The 25,017-nt window shown below is 41.4% G+C and overlaps 1 protein-coding gene across 13 annotated transcripts in view; it reads right to left on the bottom strand.

The window, feature by feature from the left end:
- Nucleotides 1–25,017, bottom strand: part of TCF12 (transcription factor 12) — an 864,399-nt gene that overhangs the window by 7,823 nt on the left and 831,559 nt on the right. For 7 of the 13 annotated variants that reach the window (XM_086958363.1, XM_086958361.1, XM_086958367.1 and 4 more), the window contains 6 exons: nucleotides 21,865–21,938; nucleotides 21,100–21,171; nucleotides 19,683–19,871; nucleotides 5,996–6,107; nucleotides 5,333–5,492; nucleotides 2,933–3,165 (listed from right to left, as the gene is read on the bottom strand). In XM_086958363.1, coding sequence (XP_086814489.1) covers nucleotides 2,933–3,165; nucleotides 5,333–5,492; nucleotides 5,996–6,107; nucleotides 19,683–19,871; nucleotides 21,100–21,171; nucleotides 21,865–21,938 — 840 coding nt within the window. The remainder of the gene's footprint in view (nucleotides 1–2,932; nucleotides 3,166–5,332; nucleotides 5,493–5,995; nucleotides 6,108–19,682; nucleotides 19,872–21,099; nucleotides 21,172–21,864; nucleotides 21,939–25,017) is intronic. The other 6 variants (XM_086958370.1, XM_086958368.1, XM_086958366.1 and 3 more) reach the window with 1 other exon arrangement.

Raw genomic sequence — 25,017 nt, 5'->3', positions numbered from 1 at the left:
TTAAATATCTGTAATTCCATCTTTCAAACAGGGATTTACCCAGAAATATGGAAAAAAAGCAGTTTTCAAACCACTGCTAAAAAAACCTTCTCTGGACCCTGGAGATTCAGCTAACTACAGACCCATCGCCTGTCTTCCCTTCCCTGCCAAAATCTTTGAGTCTGTTATGAACCAGCAGCTTTCGGAGTTCATCGACAAGCATCAACTACTGGATGACACTCAGTTTGGTTTCAGGAAGGGCCACAGCTCAGAAACCGCCCTGATAAAAGCCTCAGATGAAATTAGAGCCATTTTAGACCAAGGTGGGACTGCAGTCCTTATACTTTTAGATCTGTCTGCAGCCTTCGACACAGTCTATCACTCTATATTGATCGACCGTGTCGCATCCCTGGGGGTTAACCATCTGGCCAAAAATCTCCTCACATCTTTCCTGGCCAATCGCACGCAGGCAGTTAGGCTAGGGGATTTTTACTCACCCTTCTTCACCTTACCCTGCGGGATGCCCCAGGGATCCTCGTTAAGCCCTACACTATTTAATATATATGTAGCGGACTTGGCGAGGGTCATAAAGACACATGGGTTGTCCCTAACCACCTACGCGGATGACACTCAGTTCGTGCTGGCTGTACACAGGGATGGTCCAGCAGTTGCCTCGAGATTCCAGGAGGGGATGCTAGCCATCTGCTCCTGGATGTCGAGGAACTGCTTGAAACTAAACTCTGATAAGACCGAGGTGATGACCTTTGGCAGCCTCTCTCCGGATTGGTCTCCCATTTGGTGGCCAAAGCAGATGGGACACCCTCCTGTCCCGGTGACCAAGCTCAGAAACCTAGGAGTCCTGTTTGACAACAAATTGTCTTTTAAACAGCATGTGAACACCGTGGTCTCGTCATCTTTTTTCATGCTGAGAAAAATTAAAAAGCTGCTTCCATACCTTCCAGCCTCAGCAGGTAAAACACTGATAACCACCCTGGTCTTTCCTAAAATTGATTATAGTAATGCCATTTTCCTCAACTCACAAGAACAAATCCTAAATAAGCTGCAGTCCATTCAGAATGCAGCGGCCCGGGTCCTGCTCGGTATTCCTAAACATCATTCTACCACCTTGGCCATACGCCATCTTCACTGGTTGCGAATCAGAAGTAGGATTAAGTTCAAGGCACTCTGTATTGCCTATAAGGCCATACACGAGACTGGACCTGGTTTTCTTAGGAAAGCCTTTCGGATCTATGTGCCTAGAAGATCGTTGCGATCAGCCTCCACCTTTCTACTACCCGTCCCTCGTACCAGAACTGTCACCTGGGGAGACAGACGTTTCTTGGTGGCAACCCCCAGACTCTGGAACTCCCTACCCATATCAATCAAAACCTGTCCCACTTTTATTTCCTTCCGGCGATCATTGAAGACCTGGTTATTTGACCAATGATTCCTCCAGTTGGCTCTTGTCCCATGAAGTCCTTAATGCGCCGAGACACCTTAGAGTATTTGTTGGCAATACAAATTACGTAAAATGAAATAAATAAATCTACATGACAATAAATCTGTGTTTAAAAATTTACATAGTTTGTCACTTGATTTGTGTGTATGTGTGTCTATATATAAGAAAATCATGCTCCAGACATCCTATTTTACACTTCAGAATTTAATCTATGTACATATAGTGCTATACAAAACCGTAAGGAAAGGAAGTAGATCAGAATTGCAAAGTTATCCATTTATAATGAGCACTTTCCCAGATGAGATTGGATTAGAAGCTTCTATGGGGTTGATAGACTAAAAGTGCAGTCTATGAGTGAGGAGTGAGAAAACGAACAAAAATAGATACGAGGATAAAAGAGTAAGAAGAAAACTAAAGCAAAAACGAATTACAGAGTATAACCAAGTCAACTAAAAGAAACCCAGGGTTAAAAACAAGTAGACTTCTCTGGTTGCTCTATGTACCCAAAAAATTCAATATTTCCCCAAGTCCTGGGTTTCATTTAACCATTCTGTGCATTTTATTAATTGTAGCCTGCTTACTTCAATGTAAACCGTTTTGCTCATATACTTAAAGATAAATAAATATAGAAACCCTGTGGCAATATTATATTAATTCTCACATGACCTCAGTTTAAGCGTATTCACTTTGGGTGTGTCAGGTGTAAACTAGTTACTTGGACCCTGGTAACCAAAAACAGTTTGCCATCCCAAGTGCATGCATTACCTCTCAGAACTAGTGCATGTTCTCGGGTGGCACAAGTGCAGCAGGGAATCTGGGAGTGTTAGTGGAAAATGCTGCTCCATAATTCTATGTGGGTGACTCAAGAGGGATTCAGAAAGTTCCACAGAAGGTGTTAATAAAGCCACACAACTCACCTGTGTGGGGGGCTTCTCGTCCCTAAACAAAGGCTTGGGTGAGGACTGCTGGCAGTATTGCTCCTAGGCACCACCAGTATCTTTGCAGGTGCAGCCAGACCACGGGGGAAAGGGAGGATTCCAGGAAACCTCTGCAATCCCTATGAAAGGGGTGACTTGTATGGCTGGTGTGTCAGACTAACAAGCTACTGCGTCCGTGAAGAGGCGCTTGCCTACGTGTTCGCATCTGTAACACGGCACAGGCACACACAGAAAGGGGATAGAATGTCCACTCAGCATAGGTGTTAACTCTATGCCTATACAATGCATAATAAGAGACTAAGCGGAAGTAGCATTGTCGGCAACCCTTCTTGTACCACTAATGGGAGCTGGTAACGGAAAACAAATAGATGTTAATGCTTGTTGGCAACCCAAGACCCTTTGATAACATCCTCAGGACTGGTTTCTTGTTGTTAGGAGTTCACAGAGCTATTCAATTGCAAGTCATGCGCTGTACATTTATCAGGCAAGCCAAAACAACGTGCCCAGAGTACCATCAAGCAAAAAGACGTAAATTTGGTGAAAACAAAATACATACCTCGAACTTGTTGTTCTAGACTGAGAATGACTGCTACTGCCTGATGAAGTATTAGCAATTTAGTCTGTGGTTTTTCACTCTTCAGATGAATCTGCACCATTCGGCCAAGTTCTTTAAATGCCTCGTTTATATCCCGTACTCGTAAACGTTCCCTCGCATTGTTGGCCATTCTTCGCTCCTTCTCCCTTTCAATTTTTTGCTCTGGGTTCAAATCCTCATCTTCATTAATACTGCTACAAAGCCAAAACACAGAGACACACTGAATTTCACAATCACATCCAACAGCAAATTATGAACAAAAAGCAATAGGACTGTTTGATAAATGTCCATATTTACAAAATTCTGAAAATACGCAGACTACTGATTCATAATACTACTTTAAAAAAAACATTTTCCTATTCTTTTTTACCCTTAATGTTGCACTACAAATATTTTATTTGTTATTTGGCTGTTATAGAGTTGGACACAGCACTTAAGGGGCGCACCCACGTTTCAGATTCCATTACTGTTAAAATATTAAGTTAAGTATAAGGCTGGAAATGTAGATAAGTTAAAGCGCAACCTGGAGACCAGAAACTGGAGTCTGGCAAGTTCTCTCAGTTCACTGGTTAGGTATTCATCTATCTCTGAATCAAGTGTGTAATGAGGATGTCTAACTACTCCATCCATATTGCCGTGAATCCAACTCAGAACTAGAAAAAGACAACCCACTTTCGATGTGATGTGGTCCCAACATTTATGAACAGTAAAGAACAAAGCTTGCAACAGAGATTTCGGCCACTTGTAATGTCTGCAGGCTACTATCGCAGGCTCCTACAAATAGGACTAAGACATACAAGGACAGAAAAGGTCTGTCATATATGATGGTGAGGGGAAAAGGGGAAATGAGAAGTGGTATTGAGCAAACCGAGCTTCTATATAGCTAAGCACGGTCTTGTGATTTCCTTGATGTGGGCAACACATGGCGAAATGGATATCAAAGAGGAAAGAAAGGTCTTCACTTCAGAGGGTTTTTTCTACAGTAAGACTGAAAGAGAACAATAAAAATGTACTCAATGATAGTAATTTAGGACTCAAGTTCTATTGCCAGAAGTTGCGAAGTACATGTAGTCTTATAACCTCCCGCAAATTTATAATCCCTACAGGAAGACTCAGCAGTTTAATAAAATTATTATCCTGTGAACTTAAACAAGAAGGCTTAGAGACAATCATCTGAATATCTAGCTAATTCTACTAATATTCCTAGGGTTCAGGGTATGCATAACCCCATATCTTATCCTTCCTAAAATACAAACCACTTCCAAATATTTCCACATCACAAAGGATACAACAATTAAAGTAAAGGAGGGTTCCTCATGGGAAACAGGCAGACAAATATAAAAACAAAAATCCCCTGTCTGATCCTACTTGGAAAGGGAATGCAATATCCGCGTACTAAAAAAACCCAGCAGAAAACCTAAAACTTGCCTTTGTGAGTGATGGTATTCACTTTAAAAAAAGAGGGTGCTTTTATTGTCCATAGGTGTTAGATTGATGCCAGGAAACACTCAGTGGATGTACCCTCCTGCTCCTCCCTCCCACACTGACCAGGCCAGACTCCTCCTCCCCTCCTCCTGCCCTGGTCTAATGACTTTAAGCAGCTTCCTTTGGTCACAGTGGACACAGGAGGCATTAGGTGATGGGGCTAGATTATATTGACAGAGGTGCACTGTGAGCATGTCTTCTACAGAGCCTCAGAAACCTTAACAAAAGCTTCCACGGAAGGAAGGTGGGTTGAATAACGAGGGGTCTAGAGCATGTGTGGCAGTTATGTCCTACTAAAGAAGAGGACCAAAAAGAAGAACTCTTTAGCTCCATAATTTGATGTTGTAAGCCAAGTGCTGCAGTGAAATGGATCAGCCATGCTTGTTTGGAGGGGGCTTGTAGGATTGAGCTTGGTGCCCTACAGCTGACACCATATTTTCTCGATGGAGAAGAACACAGACGGCAGTACTGCACAGACATCCACGGACGGAAATAATGCATTATTTACTATGAGGTTAAGAAAGCTAGAACTATTCCACATCCACAACTTTACACTGATTCTGGATAACTTCACAGAGATTGAGTTAACTATTACCACCGCAGTCCTCTAGAATATGTAAGCTGCTCAAAAGTCATCCTGACATTTTCAAGAATAATAATGGAAGTAATATTGGTACCAAAACACTACTGTCTTATCGGTGCTTCAGTGTTTTAATGAGTGACCCAGGGTTGTCGTTCAAGTACGAACATTGCTAGGACATGAACTGTAGGGATGACTCTGCTGTGTGGCAAAAGGAAACTAGTTGCCCCGTAATGTCCTTAGGTAAAGGTTAGAAAATGACCTAATTTGGCTTAAACATCTATTCATGCATTTACCTTGTTCTTGCCCTTGACATTTTCAGATTCTTTTGAGAGGATTCGTCGTCTGATCTCATATCGTCGGATAAGGCAGCATCGTGCAGGTTCTCATCCTTGTCTTTATATTCGGATTTAATTTCTAGTGCACCTAATAAACCAGGTTCTCTAGATAATTCACCTAAACATAGATCAGAGGAAACCAAGTAATTAGGACCTAGGAGTGTCTCTTGCATGTAGTACAAAAATGACAAGAACTCTTGGGTCTCATGTGTAATACTAAAATGCAGATCTAAACATAAGGGATCTCCCTTACCCAAGGTGCAATAATACACAGACATGAACTCTGGGAACTTGGCTGTAGAACAACAATGCTGACATCAATGCAAGCGTCTCTGTGCACGTAGCATTAAAACGCAGGCGTCTCTTACATCTAGCACAACTATACAGGCATGAACTCTAGGGTCTCTCTTACACAGCACAACTAAGTAGTAAACAAAATTATCGACTTCACCCTGATCGAACCCTGAACTTTTATTTAATGAATGACCAACTGTTTCAATAAATTGGTAACTCTCCCAGATCAAACTTAAAGAAAGTGGTTTTTTCTCTGTTTAGTTGAGAAGGGGGATGGTACGGCCGATAGATGGATGCAGTAGACCTGATTGTTTCCAGGGGGTTTACCTCTGTAATTTTGCGTTTTGTGGTTTATTTCGGTGCCTCCCACAGAGACTGTGCTGGACAGAGCTGAATGGTTACTGCTGTGGTTCACGGACTCATCACGATGATTTCCAACCTGAAACACCAAAACGAAAAAAATATTATTTGACTAATTAAACAAAAGCAAACATGCACTAATGTAATCATGACTTTAGCAGCTATCATTTTTCCGCCTGCATAGTCTATTTTTTTTAATTCCTATCCTATCATTCATGTACTTTTGTTCACCAGGACACAGCTTCCATGTTTAAGCTCCATGCTAGCAGCATGGCAGATCAGGGTTTCATGGCCGGGACATGCAAGTGAAGAGACAAAGGACCATGAAGCATGATTCAAACAGCGATGGATGTTTTCGGAATAAAGTCTAACTTTTTTATATCATTTAGGAAAGGGAGTTGAGGGAATGACAGACAGGGTGCGAGAGAGAGCTGGTGGCTGAAGAAGTGGCCAGCGAAGAGAATTAGAGACGGACAATGCCAGGCGGAATCCACGGTGGAAAGCCAGTGGAGTAAGATTATCAAGTGCAAGAGGGAAGGGAAAAGCAGATGGAATGTGAAGCAGCAGATAGATATGAAAACATAAGGGTGATGTAAAAGCTTTCCGGTGAGGTGTAGGAAGATCTGTAGTTGTGTTTTGGTGAAGGATTAAAAAGAAATCCCTGGCTGTATGCAACACGCTCTCTTCTATCAAGAGGAGAAGATTTCAGCTGTGACTTGCCAATCTAATTCACATCAACTTTCCACGACTAATATGCAACCCTAAATGTGTTCAATTAAAGACATTTACAGAATGACAAGAAAGCAGGCTTCTATTTACGCGGCATCCATACACCACTGAGCAGCTGTTCCCTTCTCTCCACACAAACATTTCAACAAGTCACTTTGCAAGTTTCACATCATCAAGGTCTCTTTGTCTTCAAGAATGCCTCGAGCTGAAGCTGCGTAAGGTTACTGCATTGTTAAATCAGCATGCATTCATGTCTGTTTTTGTAACACACACACTGAATGATCAGACACAAATCGTAAGATTTAGATCCCACGCACTGCATTAGAAAGCTTCCAAAGTAAACCTACCCCATCACACATCGTGTTAACCACTCCCGTGCAAATTGAGATTCATCGAGCCAAGTACATTTTAACAGCTACAACTTAAAAATATTATGTTTATTTTTTTATGGAATAAGTTACATTTGCGTTGGTAAAGGAGCATGTCCCAAAAATGCACATCAAGTATATACACTGATCATACAGCAAAGCCTTTTCAGATTTCTTAGAAGCAGTCATGCAGATCAAGGGACAGCACATTAAAACAAACCCTTGCTAGGCCATCAGGGTTCTTCAACTGAAAGAAGAAGACCACCCCACGAGATAGTTTGTCTCACAACACTTCACCAATGTCCCTACCTCGCCTCCTTGAACCTATTTTTTATAATAATTATTTTCGGAGGATATGAACCTTCACATTTTAAGGACCTTACAAACTGCATGTGAACCTGAGCCAGAATCCGCCACTAGCCACAAATGAGCCTTCTCCTCCAGCGGGCCAACAGAACACAACCCTGACTTAGCTCCACCCTTAGCCTCCATTGCTTGACTATATGTACGAATAAATCTTGGAAAGGAAGGGGACACAACTGAAGACAGCCCAAGCAGCTTCCAGTTGGTATTTTGTATAAACGTTTTTTCTCCCTAGGATCTCAAATGATATAAAACTTGTGTTTTAATTAAGGTGGTGTGTCACCACTGACTCTGCAAAGCCATATCATAAGTGTATTCATTTTGATTTTTGATGGTTATGCATTATTAAAACTTGATATTCTGCTCTACACCGAGTGTTCTGCATATACAAATGTGTCTTCCTTGTTAACCTGGTGTATTAAGTTTAGATATGTTATTTTAACAAAAATTATTTGTCCTACAAAAGTATACAAAATAAAATAAAAATATGTAACAAAGCCCCTAAACTCTCACTTAGCTTAACTGAGAGTAAAACAAAAGCTATGAAAATACTGATCACCAGAGGACAAGGCACCTCCTTGTGACTAGAACAAAAGCACCATTATTTGACCGCCAGGCCTGGTAACGCTGTAGTTTTCCACTACTACCGACCACAGCATTTATCTTCGGCTAGGAGCACAGAAAAATTACAATTAAGATAAAATGAATATCTTATTTTTCAACACGGAGTACCTACAAATCCAAGTAGTATAGACGAGTACACGTGATAGGAAGGGGTACATTATGTTTGAAATGATACACATCCCAGCCAGAATCATACTAAAACACATCAAACTTAAAGTGAGTGGTAGCAGCCAGCCAGGTTATGTTAATTACCAAGCAGGAATGCCTTCCTTCAAGATAACCACGTGAGCGGCGCCAGTGATCGAGCTTTACATGCTCTCTTAGGCTAAAAACGTCTTAGAATGACAAGCCATAACCATGAATTGTTCATTAGGACAGGAAAATCAGGTTAGACCTTTTTTTTTTATTCAAACCATAATTCGTATATGTTATTTAAAAAAATGTAATGCTACCGAACTGCTAAAGTGACATTAAACGAAAGCAGAATGTTTAGTAGAAGTGACTGCTACAGAAAAGGTCATAACGAAAATGCTGTATGTCTTCCTTTCAGAAGAATCCTTTTTTCCGGTATGTTATTTGGATTTAAGTGTGGATTTTGGTAAAGGTATATTCTTGGAAACTGAAAAGAAAGCAACAATTCTATAAGAAAGCCGTCTGTTTTGGAAGGCACTACAAAATGAATCAACTTCTTATTTAGAGGGAGCCTCCTTCCAATTACTACGGATACTAGAAAATAAAGCAGTATCTCTACAACCACTTCATAGCAAGAAAAGTTGGTAAGAGTCAAGCAGGGGATTCTCTGTGGTTAAAAAAATCATGCATATGCAAAAATCACTTGCCTTAAAACTGCACAGAGAATCCTGGCCACAAGTTTGAAGCATAACATCCAAATGAAGGACTTGTGAGGGGGGGGGGGGGCATAGCTAGCAGGACAGCAGTCCCTGGATCGACTTAAGACAAAGCGCATGTCTGCTTGTAAATACAGTCAGAAAAGCAGAGATGAAGTGCTAATAATAAAGGATGAAGTGTGCAAAGAATGGTGGCTGATGAAATCATGTAAGTAGAGGGATATTCTATAACAACTGGTCAACCTATAAGGTTAACCTATACGGTTAAGGGGTGTGCAGGATACTGAAGCATCATTCTTGACTCGAATACCATATTGATTGACTTGGTTATTATATCTGGGTAAAATTTCATCTTTTGAGTTAATCCATATACTTCAAAGTATTGGGGCACTTTTTGTCAAAAGTGTCACATCAGTTAGTAACTTGGCTTACTTATGGTATGTTTGAGTAGTGATGCGGTAGAGAGAAAATGAGTAAGCCTTTCCATAACTACCGACCATCTAAAACACACAGCTGGTGAAATATAGACACGTGTTTGTAATGAACAGAAATAAATCCATTTGATGTTGGTAACTTCAGGTGTATTTATTGAAGGTTGAAGTTACAGGTAATTTGAAGTTACAGGTAATAAAGTATATAAATTACAAACTCAGCCCATGGACCAACTGACTCAAACCGTTCCAACATTCTATATTGCACACATCCTGGCTGAGCAGCATACTACAGTGTTTTTATCAATCGCTCAACAGGACTAAACTGTGTAGCAAAAACAAGGAGACAACAGCAGTTAAACGGCTGATCATTGCCAGAATTATGCTAAAATTACGAGAATGCTTTAATGCAAATTCTTGGTCACCATTTACGAACTGACAAAAAAAATGTACATTCCACCAGGCACTTCTCAAGCTAATAATAGTACGGATGAAATATAACAACGTCAAGTATTTTGGCAATTAAAAATCTACAACTAATCCAGAAACAGATTGCCACATACATTCAGACAGATTTAAAACAGATTGAAGATAGTCTCTAAAGAGAATGTAACTTCTCTCCAGCACATGTGAATTTACTCTGTGTGCGTGAAAAGCTCATCAGCCATTGTAGTGTCTTAATAAACTAAATAAACAAAAAGAGCATTTTGATCATACTTGACAAGCAAAGGAAGAGAGTGCATCTGCAATAATTCCCCATACATATGGGCAACATCGAAAAATAAAATTATGCCTGCATAGGGTCCAGAGCTAGTATTTATTCCATGAAGGCCCTAGTTAGTGCATGAGTACCCAACAATAGAATGTTAGGTTTGTGGGAGTTGAAAAACCTTGTGCAAGTTTTTTCTCCAACTTTAAAAAAGTTTGCAAAATTTTCTGTTAAAGACAGGGTTAACAGCATTTTCGGTGTGGGAAGAGGGAAGGACACTCCATATGTAATCAAGGTCTACTGGAAAGGTTAAATTGTGTGAGGGAATTTGGGGAGGGGGGGTGCATTAAAATTGTGTTTTTTCTACCTTTAAAAATTCTGAATAAGCACATGAGTACTGGAAAAAATTAGCATTTGCACAACCTCCGATTTTTTTCTCCAAATTTGTAAATAAATCCCAAATGGAGCAAATGTTCAGGTTTTTTTTTAGCCTAGCTTCTGTGAAAGAACAATTCTGAGCTACCACCGTCCTCACAATCGTATCAGAAACTCCAATAAAAGCTGACTGATAACTCCCCATAATTTAGGGCTAGCTCTAAAACGATGACATTCGGGACTTTCTAGCTCGTTACTCTGCTGGGTTAGATTTGTTGCATAGTCACACGTCTTACACCATAATTTTGTAAATCCACAATATCGGCATTTTAAGCAGAGAGCAGTGTATTCCCAGGATAAGTTTTCGCTGCCGCAGCCGTCCCGTGGCTATTCAATGCTTCCACCATCGGTCATGTCTTGCACGCGGGAGGCTCCCCAGCATTTCGCATCCTTTTCTCCCGGTCCTCTAACTTAGGAGACGGAAACTGTCCACGAGCACAACAGGTGAACAAACAGGTCTTTGTGACGGCCGCGCGCGCGCGCGCCTCGTGCAGCAGGCCACAGAAGATGCTGCTTCAATTGTTGGCCTCATTAGCATACAGCTGACAGGCTACTATTTCAGCTCTTGTCAGACTCGTCGACGTTTCAATAACTGCGAGGCCTCACTTCAAAATAAAAGACCGACTCACAAGAGGCCAACCTTGGCCTCTGAACTCCCTGTCGGAGCAGCCACAATATTACTGCGCCATCCACCAAGGGAACGGAGGTTCCATTTAACCAGGTGCCTTAATGAGGCTTCACCACGGAAACGTGGCAAGCACAACTAAGGTTACAAATAACTGATGGGCAATTTAGTCCCCCCCCCTTCGCCCCACACCCACAGACTGGAATGCAAAAATAATTTATAATTTTAAAGAAATAGCAGAATCGTTTTCCACCTATTCAACAATAACTAATAACTGTCCGTTTTTTCACATAATCTACTATCCTCTTCACCAGGGCCATAGTTTAAAGCGCTCAGTAATGAACAAAAAACCTGTTACCAACAGTTAAGAATCGAACAGCAAAAATACATAACATCCTTTCTAGCACATAATGCAAGCCCACGACAGAAAATACGGTGCTAATCTTTCATATGCATTGATTGAATTTAAATGATGACATTATGTATTATATAAACATGAAATGTGTTAGGTTCTGCAAAAGAGCTCCAAGTGGGCAGGAAATGAGCCATAGTAGACTTTTCCAAGCTGGATCAAATATTAAAGCAACTGTTAAACTAAAACCAGGTCTGTTTACGCTAATCTCATAAAAAAAGCAAAATGACTCATTTCCTTGCTTCTTCTGCCAACAATTTCTTTCACCTAAATGCAATTTATTCTTTGCCTACGAGGCTCAGGCACATTCTAGAAAACACTTTTCTCAAAGACAAAATATTAATTTTGAATTCAAGGAAGCAGTCAGCTATTAAAACAAGAACATTTAATAATAAGTACTTTCTGTAACTCAAAGCATTTTGAAAATCTAGTGTTTTCAATAGTACATTACACGCACGAGCCATCCCATCTATTTTGTATTCTAAAAAATATATTGAAATGCAAAAATACAAGTCCGTCCAAAAACCCTGCCAAATCTGATCTGGAATTGGAAAAACCAGATCAAGATATGAAGGTCTTAGATAAAGCTGATACCAACATTTCTCACTATAAACAGGACTGAACACTATACAATTGATATTTTCATTTAGGCCCATTCATCGTTTTCACAAATTTTCACTTTTGGCAAATGTTAGTCGACATTTACCCAGCCATTACTGGGTAAACTGTAAATGGTGAAAGAATGCTGATCCAGATTCTCAAGTGAGCGGTTGATATCTTTAGGTGAATATCAGAGCAGGTTGCCCTGCTCCATCAGGTCCTCTGATTTAAAAAGGTTTTTTTTTCCTGTGTGCCCTGCTTGCAAGCACCGCGCCTAGGTCTACATTGGTCGAGTGCATCAAAGGAAACTGGGGGACTGAGGGTGGAAATCTAATTCTAAAACACACCTAAAATCCATCTATTGTACAACAAATCACGCTCTGAAAATTCTCCAACAAAACCGGTTTCTACAGAAATCAGCCCCATGAAATATTTGTATTCACAAGCAAGCAACAAACCATCACGCGACATAAAACGCATGCTTTGCGGAAATGTAAAAAAAATTTAAAAAGGTGGAAAAAAGGCTTTTAAAAGATTTGTTAGGATATTATTTTACTCCTAACATGTAATTTCTTCATCCATTTAGGTCGCCATAAGCCCTTGTCCCCCACCCCAATAGTTCCCATTTTTTTAAAATCGATTTAATTATTTGACCCTGTTGGGGGATTAATCTATAAATTGTTTCCTTTCCATTGTTACTTCCACTACAGCTGTGCTTCGCAGCCCCTTTGAGTTTAGAAAACTGTTTAACTTGGGCCTGCACACACCGAGGCCCACATTCCAGCAGCTTTTCTCCAGCATCTGCTATTGAAGTCTAGTTCCAATTTACAATAAACAGCTTTTCCAGACCATAACGCTTGAAATTCAGTCCCTCTCGGCTGCTTTTCCCATTCAATCACTCTACACACTATTTCAAGGAGAAAAAATGTTCTGCCAATTATTACACATCTGGAAAAAATGCATGTATAAGCTAAAATGCACTCTGCAGAAAGTCTCGGTTTTCTGCATATGGCCACAAGAAGGATTTCACGGGCCACTGACCATACTCAAGGCACCGAAGTCATTTTCGGATTTTTTTTTAGCTTTAACCGAAACTTGCCAGCAGGTGCAGATCCCTCTGACTCTAAAATAAGCCAGTCTGAAGAAGAAAAAAAAAAGGTTTTGCAAGAAGTGGAGGAAAGGTAGCACAGCGCGTTTATTGTCTGTGTAAGCTATAGTGCTAACCAACGACTAAAGAATTTTAACCATAGATGTGTTTTCATAAATGATAACTTCAAAACAGCGAGATATACACAAGCATAGCTGATAGGGCTCTGGATGACTCCTAATAAATTAATGTTTTTGTCTTTGCACTTTTGACTCAAGTGATTGTGACTCTGTGCACGAAGGCCTGGTGTGTTTTAAGAAGATATACACTCATAGGTAATATTAGGTCTTTAGCCAGATAATGACAGCAAAAAACTGAAGGTTCCAAGTGGAGGTCTGGCACATTAGAAAATTCGAGAAGGACAAATAAAAGGCCCAACTTTTTTCTGAAATGCAAGCCCCACTGTACCTGCGGTGGGAGTGAATGCTAGGGAGGGCCCCCTCAGTGATGTAGAGTAGGAAAGGGAGCCCGGTTCTTCTTTACAAACAGTATTCCCAAACTAACCTGCCACACAAGAACGCCTTGTATCTAGTATGAATAACAATGGAAACAAGTTAGCCAAGCTAGTCAAGATCGTGTCTAGATAATGTAATTTTATGTGAAGGAGGAAAGCATAAAAATGTTTCCAAAAGCTGACAAGACGCCTTTCTCAATGGAATTTTCCCAAGAAAATGTGCTCAAACTCTGTAGGACGCGTACAAAGCCACATTCAATGACAATTATGGAACAGATCACTAACATGTAGGACTCAGATGCAAATCAAGGTAGACCTTGGAGTCCTAGTTTCCAGATTTAAAAAGCAGATAAGGAGACAAAAAATGCGATGAACGGAAGAGATGCTTACATACAATGTACTTCTGGGACGCAAACAAGAAAAATATGTAAACGCAAATGCACTATTTAGAAGGTAAATTCCAGAGGGAGCACAACCTAGTGAATGAAACACACGTTTAGAATATCGACTGTTGCTTGAGTATTTCCTGACAACAACAACCTACTGCGGATAGCCCCGTCTCCAATTATTAATATTTTTTTAAAAACACGGCCTGCCCAACCACAACACATACTTTACCACAGAAAACAAAGAATACACACACCCAAAAAAATATGCTCATGTGTGCAATTTCAGATAAAGCCTTGTTTTTACATAAAACACAGCCTGAAGTCACCCCTAGCAAAATCTACACTAGCCTCATTTTATACATTAACAGAGTAAGTGTCACCTCTATAAGATTTAATCCAGTGCCTAATATGTGGAATATATATATATGTGCCATGATTTTTAGGTCTCGGCCTGCGTAGGCTGCGCTTGCGCAGTCTCGCCGGCGAGATCTAAACGGAGGCCAGCCATTGGAGAAGAGGGGCATCTGTCAGCTAAAGCCCCGTCATTTTGGAATTCGGGGTTGCGTTTTTTCATGTTCTTTCTCTCCTCTTCCCATTGGCTGGAATTTTACATTCCAGTCAATGGGAACAGGAGAGAAATAAAACACACCCCCGAATCCCAAAATGACGCTGCGTTTCTCCGAGGCATTCCTGCCTCGCCTTGGAGAAACATGGTGGCGCTTGTTAAGCCTTCTGTGGCTTATTTATTTAATTATTTAGCCGTGCATTGGCTCTACTGCCTATTTCACTCCCCTGCCCACCTCTATGGTCTGGCTGCCGAAGGCGCCCCCGTTTTGTCTCTTGCCTACTCTGCTTGGCTCTTAGCTCCCTCGTCGAGATCAGGCCGTTGATGGCGATCTTTTAGCCGGGCTGGCACTTGAACACGCATCCATGTTTTTTTTTTGTTTACATTTTGACAATAAGGACATTGCGCATGCTCCCTCCCCTGCTGCCGGGCTGTTTTTTTTTCTCTTCTGTACATTCAGCAGGCAGAGCTACGACAAATAGGCAGAAGACTCGCTGCAAATGGGTAGAAGTAGTCTTTTTCATTCGTATCAACCGTTAGTCACTCTGGAATAAAAGTTTATCGTCTACACTGGAGTCGGTAATAGCAAAAAGATGCTTCCCTAATATTTTAAATTATGTAATATATTTAAAACATTTTAATCGATGTTTTCATATCTCAGTTCATTTTTTCCCGAATATGGCTACATTTTAAAGATAAAATATTCAGTCCTGTTTTTTTTGTTTCTTTCCAGACATTGACCGCAGTAATTCTGAATTATCTGCCATTCCAAGATGTCTGTCCGGTTAGCTATTGGCAGTAGTCGTGCTGTATTATTGTCCGGTTTTCCTTTCCATGCTCGATTGTGGGTACTCAGTATGGCCTGGGAGAGAAGGGTGGAACATCAGCTGTATCCAGCCGTAGCCTCTCTACCGTAGCAACATGTATTACTGCAATGGGGACAACTGTAACCAAACTGACAACGCCAAGGTAGGAGACCCTGGATGCAAAATGCTTCACTGGCTTTCACTGAACCATGCATGGTTGCTCTACACGATCCACTTGTGGGTCAATAGGAAGTTGGTGTGGAGAGCTTGGAATGACTGTCGTATTCTCAGGGTGATGATATGCTGACCCTTAAAGTCCTTTTCATGTTAATGCCACACGTATCCACTGCTTCAATGGAGAGGTGATACGGGGCACACGTTTTCCATTGGCCCTGATTTTGCAATGAAACTCTCGCTTCTGTTTCCTGCCTGCGCAAGCCCGGGTGCATGAGCACCTATGTGGCATATGTGGTGAAGGAGGCCAGCCCCGGGGTGCAGGCCTGCAAGGGCGCCACGCTGGAGAGCCTGCGGGAGGCGTGCGAGGGGGCCGGCGTCTGCCTGGAGATGCTGCCCTTCGGCAAGCTGGACTTCGGGGAGACCGGCGTGCTGGACCGCTTATACAATGTAGGTGAAAGGCCATTTTCTGCCCCCCGTTCCCTCGTTGTACTTGCTTTTCTGCCCCCCATTCCCTTGTTGTGCTTGCCTTTCTGCCCCCCTTGTTCCCTCGTTGTGCTTGCTTTTCTGCCCCCCCTATTCCCTCGTTGTGCCAGTGTTTCTGCCCCCCCCGTTCCCTCGTTGTGCTTGCTTTTCTGCCCCTGTTCCCTCGTGGTGCTTGCCTTTCTGCCCCCCTATTCCCTCGTTGTGCTTGCCTTTCTGCCCCGTGTTCCGTCGTTGTGCTTGCTTTTCTGCCCCCCTCGTTGTGCTAGTCTTTCTGCCCCCGTTCCCTCGTTGTGCTTGCTTTTCTGCCCCCCCCGTTCCCTCATTGTGCTTGCTTTTCTGCCTCCCATTCCCTCGTTGTGCTTGCCTTTATGCACCCCTATTCCCTCGTTGTGCTTGCCTTTTTGCCCTCCTATTCCCTCGTTGTGCTTGCCTTTCTGCCCCCCTATTCCCTTGTTGAGCTTGCCTTTCTGCCCCCCCTGTTCCCTTGTTGTGCTTGCTTTTCTGCCCCCCCCTGTTCCATCATTGTGCTTGCTTTTCTGCCCCCCCCCTGTTCCCTCATTGTGCTTGCTTTTCTGCCCCCCCGTTCCCTTGTTGTGCTTGCTTTTTTTTAACGTTTGTGTTTACCTGATGCTTCGTTATTGCCCGTTTCCTTTTCCTCCTATTGTTTGGCAGTCTTTAATCAGCCTCATTGATTGCTCCTCTGGTGAACCCTGACTACCACATCCCCCATAATGAAAGTCCCCAGTGTTGGAGACCCCGCGCAGCGATCAATAGCATGTTGCGCATCATGCAGGCCAAGAACGGAGGTCTCCCTTGGGCTGATTCCAACTTTTCCATTATTTAGTGGTATCTCTTAATCTTTGATGTGTTGTGGAAACAGTCATATCTGGATTGGTATGTTTACTTTTCACAATTAGGCCTGTTACAAATTGCCATCAGTGTGGCGGTTGAATGGTGTCCGGAGACCAAGGCAGTTGTACAAGTCCGGATAAAGCTACTCTTAGACTTGTATCACTCTAAAGCAGGCATTGAAAAAACTAGTAGGTCCGGCGCTGGCTATTTGCCTTTTGCCTTTGTTGAATTTGGTTTGTTGTAAAACTTTTATTTTTGGGGGAGCTGCTTGTTTTTTCTTGCTTCTGTTCCCTGGGGCGTTACTGGGCAGAGATGGGCGTGTGGCTGACCTAGGCTGAGGGATGTCTGTGTGTGTGTTGGGCTGTGTGTGTGTTGGGCTGTGTGTGTGTGTGTTGGGCTGTGTGTGTGTGTGTTGGGCTGTGTGTGTGTGTGTTGGGCTCTGTGTGTGTGTGTGTGTGTGTATGTGGGGCTGTGTGGGGGGGCTCTGTGTGTCTGTGTGTGTGGGGGGGGCTCTGTGTGTCTGTGTGGGGCTCTGTGTGTGTGTGTGTGGGGGGGGGCTCTGTGGCCTCTGTTCCCTGCTTTGCTTGATTTTCTTGCCTCTGTTCCATGCTTGTGCTCGATTTTCTTGCCTCTGTTTCCTGCTTCGGATTGTTTTTTTTCTTGCCTCTGTTACCTGCTTCTGATCGTACCCTGCTTCTGATCGTTTTTTTCTTGCCTCTGTTCCCTGGGGCGTTACTGGGCAGAGACGGGCATGTGGCTGACCTGTGTGTGTGTGTTGAGCTGTGTGTGTGTGTGTGTGTTGGGCTCTGTGTGTGTGTGTGGGTGGCTCTATGTGAATGACTGTTTGGGTGGCTTCATGTGTGTGACCAATAGGCAAACAGGGGCCCCCTGGGAAAACTAATATAGGGCAGACTAGCAGGGGAAACAAGAGCTAATTTGGAAGAAGCAGAACAATCTGCCCCTTATAATCTGTACCAAGGCTCAGATAGAGTCCTAGAATTAAATGTGGCTTTGTGTGTGTGTGTGGCTCTGTGTGGGTGCAAATGCAATAGGTCTCGCATTTGCGAGAGATTAAGCTATTGGCATTGTAAATGACAATGCCATGTATTTATATGTTTTAAAAACAAAAAAATTAAAAAAATAATGCCATGAGCAATGCCAATAGCTCCAACTTTAACAATGCCGAGACCATTGCATTGTAATGCGTGTTTGTCCTGTATGTGAAACTGCATTTTTATTTGATTGCCGTCAAATGGGGGATCGGGGGACATATTCCCCCCAGATTTTGCAATAAGGGGGACACTATCCCCCACCCACCTGATTTTTAAGTGGATACGGAATTTAAACAGTGGGAGGTAGAACAAGTCCCTCGGAAGCACAGCATCTATATCTCGAATTGCTGTAACCTGAGGAGCAAACTCTGTGGAGACTCTAGGAGCTATTTGTTATGTTAAATATTTAATTGCAGTCATGGAAGTGTTGAGCTTTTCCAAAAATGGTTCAGGCAGAAGATACTATTATGTGTTAATGATACACTGCTGGCTTAGCTGACATAAGGGAAAACATTTTTTTAGGAGGGGTTCAACACCACACAATAAGTGCAAATAAAATAGCAAAAAATAAAGGTCTCGGAGCTCCCAGTGTTTTCTCCCGCTTTATGATTTCAGACAGGCCTGTTCTCTCACTGTGTTTGATCTTAAATGTCTGTGGCAGTATTCCAAACATAAAAGTACAACGATAATTCTTATATAGTACACGTGTATAGGGTCAGTTATATTCAAAGTGTGATAAGCGTATTTATTGAACTCGAAATACCAGCACTGACATTAATTGAATAAATACATGCAAAACAATGACTTTTGGTGTTAAACGGAAGGCAAAAGGATATAACCTTACAGTCTTGGCCCTATACAAAATTCTGGACTCAAATCCCAGTTTCACCACAACCCATTGCTTTATTCCATTATGCATCATTTTCCTTTATCATTAAGTTTAAGAGCACCATGAAGTAATTCAGTACAGGATCTGCCAGCTACAATTATCTCATTGCTATTTGGTTAATATTAAAAAATCTTGCTTCACATTAATTAATAATGTAGGCTATGAAAATAGAGAACATGACATTCTGACATTTGGGTGACTTGTGGTAATGTCACCAGGGCATGGGGGTATTTTAGAATGTTTAATTATAAAAACATATCACTTTCAATAAATGTCACTCAATTCAGTGATATAATACCATGCACTTAATTGAGACACTAAGATGTTGAAAAATACACCTTTTCCATTTTAAAGTATTTACCATATTTTATGACATTTGTTGCCTGATTTACATATATTGATTACTCATCTCGTGATTTGTCATTTGTACAAGATTCTCTCTAAGATAGTTCAAATCCACTCCATGATTTATGCTCCCTTGCAGCCTTCAGTCAAAGCCCCCACTCACCCACAACTATTTCGGTCCAGAGGCACAAATGTACGTTATTGTGTAAAATATGTTTAGTAAATTTTACTAGTACACAAATTCAAATTATCTCGAAATACACTGAAAGGTCAACTTGCTTAACTTTACGAAACAACAAAATTTCCATGACATCCTTACAAGCATTTGATAAAAGAACAGAAATATATTACCAGCGTCGTCTGTCGACTACTTGAGCCATAACTGGAGTTCAAACTGGCGACTGGTCCACCATGAGAAGACCCCAATAAACTCTGCAAGTCGGCAAGCCCGCTGGCCACACTTGTGGAGGGACCCACTGCATGGTTCCGTAGAACGTGAATGGCATCGTCAAGTCGGTCCAATCGATCCTCCATCCGAGACTGAAGAAATTAGAAAAGTTTGTGAATGTAATTTGTTTTTGCAAATGCCAGGCTCTAGTTCTTGTCAAATACACATTTGTTACTTTCTTAGATAATATACTAAATGGCAAGCAATACCAGATAGATAAATGTAGGAATGAGCATGAAAACCAAACACAGGAGGAGGAAAGATGCCAAGATGAGGAACTGACTGAATGACAGGGATACAAGATGCATGGGTGATGCAACGAAGCATGGCTACTGCAATATTAATATGTCTTACTTTTTACAATGCTGTTGGTTAGTAAGGGCTTGCAAAGCAACGTGTTCACAGAGCAACAGCCAATGAGGAGTCTGAGAAGTGCATGTGTGTGAAGGATGCTTAGACTGCAACTGCCCCTAACAAATCAAATGGCCCATCCTTTTTTTTGACTGTGCAATCTGGAAATTTGAGGCCACTTTACAATTCTATCAAATGTAATAAATACTGCTAAATTCATCTGGTATTCTTATTGTTAATGTAAGATTATTGCTGAAACCTACTTCATAAAAATGCAATTCCAAATACATCTTTGAATTCCAGAAACCCATTATTATCCGAGTTTGGATGAATAAAAAATGTACCAGCGCAAGGTATCCAATGTAAGTTTTAGAAACTATTGGATAGACGCTAAATAAGATGATATGGGTGTTCGCATTTCAGGTTATGGATTAAAAAATGTTGCCAAATCACATTTTTGCTTCTGTTCCTTTTTATATCCATCAGCGGCTGGCGCTGCCTGTGGTTTCTGGCCGTGCTCCATTTCTGAAATGCGCGAGTAATGCTTTGATTGCAATGCATTGAAAAACTGCTCGCTTTACCAATAGCAGAGCAGTGGGAGGACAGGGGTTTCAATTTGCTATAAACGTGAGAGGAAAAAACTCCTGCACACAGCATAGTCATATGCCCGTATGCGCTGGACAGTTAATTATATTTATAATTGAACAAGTGAGTCTTGGATTGTTAAAGTAGTAATGTAACAGGGTGGGTGAAAAAGGCAATTAATTCAGATGCAGTATGAAAATGACTGATGATGTATTGCGAACAATAATGAATATGGTTAAATATAAAGTTGAGCTAACACAATATAAATGCCCCACCCTATTAAAAACAGAACGGTGAAATATAGTGGAAGAATTTTTTTTTTCAAAGAATTAAATTTGATCAAATTAAGACGTAAAATGGCACCATCTAAAAAAAAAATACTACCTCACAGACATCCTTTAAGAAGGACATTGCATCTTGCAAATGCTCGTGAAGTTGCTGCTCAACTCGATTTTTCTGGCAAAGTCAAGACAGAACAGGAAGCAAAGCACAGGTTAAGATGGATTCCAAACAAGAGAAGAGGCATCATGCACATCAGCAGTCAGTGTTAGTACACAGACCAAAGAAAGCTGCACACAGCTGTAGCAATGCTGGCATTAAAAGATGTAAACGCACTGCACTACACACGTAAAATAGAAAACATGTCCTGTACTGTCAGATTACCACCATAACGCGGTGGGTTCCATCACTTATAGCAGTAGCTAAATGGCTTGAATCCCCTTTTGGACAACACGTGTATAAATAGGTTTAATGTAAATGCCATCCACCCAAAAATGTAGTGCCCATTATAGATGCAGTTGCTCTCATATTTTAAAACCATGCAAAAAACAAATGCTTCTCGCCATCTCCCCTGAAAACAAAGGTGAGCTGGCAGATGAAAATGCGCTCTTGGCTGGTGAGAGCCTGGCGGAATTCATAACAGGCCTTTCCTACCAGCTGTCTGTGGAATCGAAGCCCAGGGCCACAGAACAGATGGCCAGACACACCCGACATGTTTAATATTGCTCAATCAAGCCAAAACATTTGTTAGCAAATATTTCACTGGTAAAACTACTCTGATGATTTCTGCAATGACATGCTCGACTTGCACACAAATCTGCCCTCTGAAACTATGAAATAAAAAACATCAGTTTCTAAAAATATTATTACCAGGGAGTGAAGAGAATTTTCATAGTTTGGCGAGGAAGGGGTCGGTCCTGCTGCTCTCGGCCATTGGCTTGCACCTGTCGAGAGAAGTTGGGTTAATTATTAGAACACTTACACTTTAGGAAGATCTGAGTACAAGAATACAGAGGCAGGTGAGATAAATGAACAGATGGCAGGCAGGCAACGTGTGCTACGATAAGCCTGAATAGTTGCCAGACGGTGTAGTATTCCAATGCGGAAGTAAAAGTAGGGGGAATTTATGAATGATGCTGTGAAACAGGTTAGGATCACATACAAAAATACTCTGCAGTGGCAAGAAATCTTTGAAAATGTCTTGGAAACAAATACTTTGTCAAGTATTCAGCAGCAAGCTGTTTTCTATGTTGTGCTTCATTCATACCGCAGTTGTAATTTCGCAGCACTTTTAAAACCAGGCCCTGCTGTTTTACCCGTTTTAAAGGTTCTCCGTTTATCGACCAAGAATGATGAAATGCTGAGCGGTCCCTGCCAGGATTCGAAGTTGTAAAATGAGGTCCCACAGATATCATTGAGTTCTTAACCATTTGAACTTCCTTGTCGGTTAAAAATTGACATTTGGCAGGCTTGAATCACCCCTGGCAGCACCAATTGCTATAAAATTAAATCAGTAACAGATTATAGGCACATGACCATTTCTCCCCTCTAGGGCAGGTGTGACCCATGTAAATTGGGGAGGGCCAGACCCATGCAAGATTTCCAGGATAACCACCGACTCTGAAAAATGACTTCCACTCCAGACTGAATGCTGGTGATTATAGCTTAATAATATCACTGTGAAAAATTATACATATTTTTTTAATCACTAAAATTTGGTTTACTCCGAGCACAGCTAGGAAGAAAAAATTTAAAGAAAATAACGTACACAGTCCCTTGAGCTAAAGTCTCCTGAAAATGTACTATACTGCTCTAAAATAGTTCAAGATTAAGCTAATCTAAAAGCAGTTAAATATGCCAAAAAGGTATCCCACAAGTACACTGATGATAAAGGTCAGCAAATTAGAGTTTATGTAATTGCAGTGCTAAATAAAATATTGTGTACATAACTACTGTCAGATGACAGTAGCACAGATTCGAAAAACTATTTTTGAAGTGGTCAAGCTAAATTTATAAATAGGCTGCCCCTTTTCATTTGTACTACGGTTAAAGACCCGTATAAAAGTTCAGTGTTTCAAACAAAAAACACTTCCTTTTGTAAAACGCGTTATTATTTTTTTAAGTTCATGTTAGTGTTTTTAATGTATTTATTTTTTACACAAACGCATTTCTTAGCCCACGGACTTAAGGGGCACACAGCACCTCAAAAATAACGAATATATTAATTAACAAAGAAAAAAGGCCTAGACTAACAAATAGGCAACTTCCACAAGGTTGAAAGACATCCAGCAAGAGGAACATGAATAGATGCCTTGTTTTGACCTCTATTACCTGCAGCTTATATTTTATCAAAGTGCCACAAACATTGGCGGGTGGATTTTGGGGCTTCAATCAGACATCAAGGAAAAAATTATCCAAAACAAAAGCCACGTCCTCCATCAAAAGTGACAAATGTTGAAAATGGCAGGGTTTTAAAAATAAAACCCTACATAATACGTCTGCCAAAAATAACAGTTTTTCTTGTGCGCACCGTTATTACTTCCAATATACCAAGTCGAGCAGTCAACTCACATTTGCAAGGCAATTCATTTGGGCGTAATGCCCATTTGGTTTCTCCACAAATCAGGTACCATATGTTTTAGTCCTCAAAGTTTTTGGCAAGAGGCCAGTTCCACTTTGATGGCAACCTGAACTTTCGAAATTGTTCGAAAGTTCTGTAAAGCCCTAGTAAAGCCTGTAAAGCCCTAGTATAAAGTGTACAGGACCCTTTGAACGACATCAGTTAGCCAACATGTTCCACCTAGGTTGGCACCAAGCGCTAAGAGGCTCCTTGGAGTGATAGCTGCGCTATACAAATGTATTTTCCATTCCATTCCATTCCAAATTCACCTGAACCATGAGGCTCTCATAACAAACAAGCATTGGAAATGCAATAGGTCTCGCAGCATTAGAGTTAGTGCTTTTAGAATTGTTTATGGGTTTTTTCGTAAATCTTTAGCATTTTTGTTTCCTGTAGCCAATGCTAAAGAATTTAAAAAAAAGCCATAAACATTTCTAAAAGCTCTAACTCAAATGCTCCGAGACCTATTGCACTGTGTGAGGGTGAGGGGTTGAGGGTGAGTGAGGGTGAGTGAGGGTGAGGGTGAGTGAGGGGTTGAGGGTGAGTGAGGGGTTGAGGGTGAGTGAGGGTGAGGGGTTGAGGGTGAGTGAGAGTGAGGGAGGGTGAGAGTGAGGGTGAGTGAGGGTGAGTGAGGGTGAGGGTGAGTGAGGGTGAGTGAGGGTGAGGGTGAGTGAGGGTAGAGGGTGAGTGAGGGTAGAGGGTGAGTGAGTGTGAGGTGTTGAGGGTGAGTGAGGGTGAGTGTGGGTGAGGGTGAGTGAGGGTGAGGTGTTGAAGGTGAGGGACGGACCCATATCATATTGTTTAGTACCTTGTGTATTTCCGGAAGCCATTCATATGCCCTATGTGTTTATTGAATGATCTGAAAAACCCACTGATGTCTTATGCATTCTTTCTTGTCGGTGAGTATCGTACACCTAAATAGTGGTGTTAGGTTATCTTAAGAGGAAGTGGATTCCTAGGACACAGTAATATAACATAGCTTAACTCAATGGCACACATAAATGTTTGCATTGTCAATGAATTAGAGGCTTTTCACATTAATAAGCGCAATGGGAATCCATCTTTCTCTGTTCTTCCGTGCAGCTGTTCTACCCCATCCTATGAGTATTAAATAATGCGCCATTTTGTAACAATGGCTCACAGGAGGTTCAGTTTCTCTCTTAAATTGAAGCACATGGCACTTTGAGCCAACGAAAATCAGAACGTTCGGGGACTCGTGATTGCTTTGAACTTGAAACACATGTTGAGTTTGTCATCAGGTATGTTTGAATAAAAACAATTTCACAGCTTAGATAGCAAATAAACATCTTTGTATATTAGTTGCTCTTGTCATCATCACTACATACTTGTAAGTAGCGGATGCTGTACGCAGAGGTTAGCGAGTTTGGGAACTTCACGAGGAC

The sequence above is a fragment of the Lissotriton vulgaris genome, chromosome 2_1 (assembly GCF_964263255.1).
Source record: "Lissotriton vulgaris chromosome 2_1, aLisVul1.2, whole genome shotgun sequence".
In the NCBI taxonomy this organism is placed as follows: Eukaryota; Metazoa; Chordata; class Amphibia; order Caudata; family Salamandridae; genus Lissotriton; species Lissotriton vulgaris.
The sequence above is the reverse complement of the archived record's forward strand: the minus strand, read 5'-3'. Positions and strand labels throughout refer to the sequence as shown.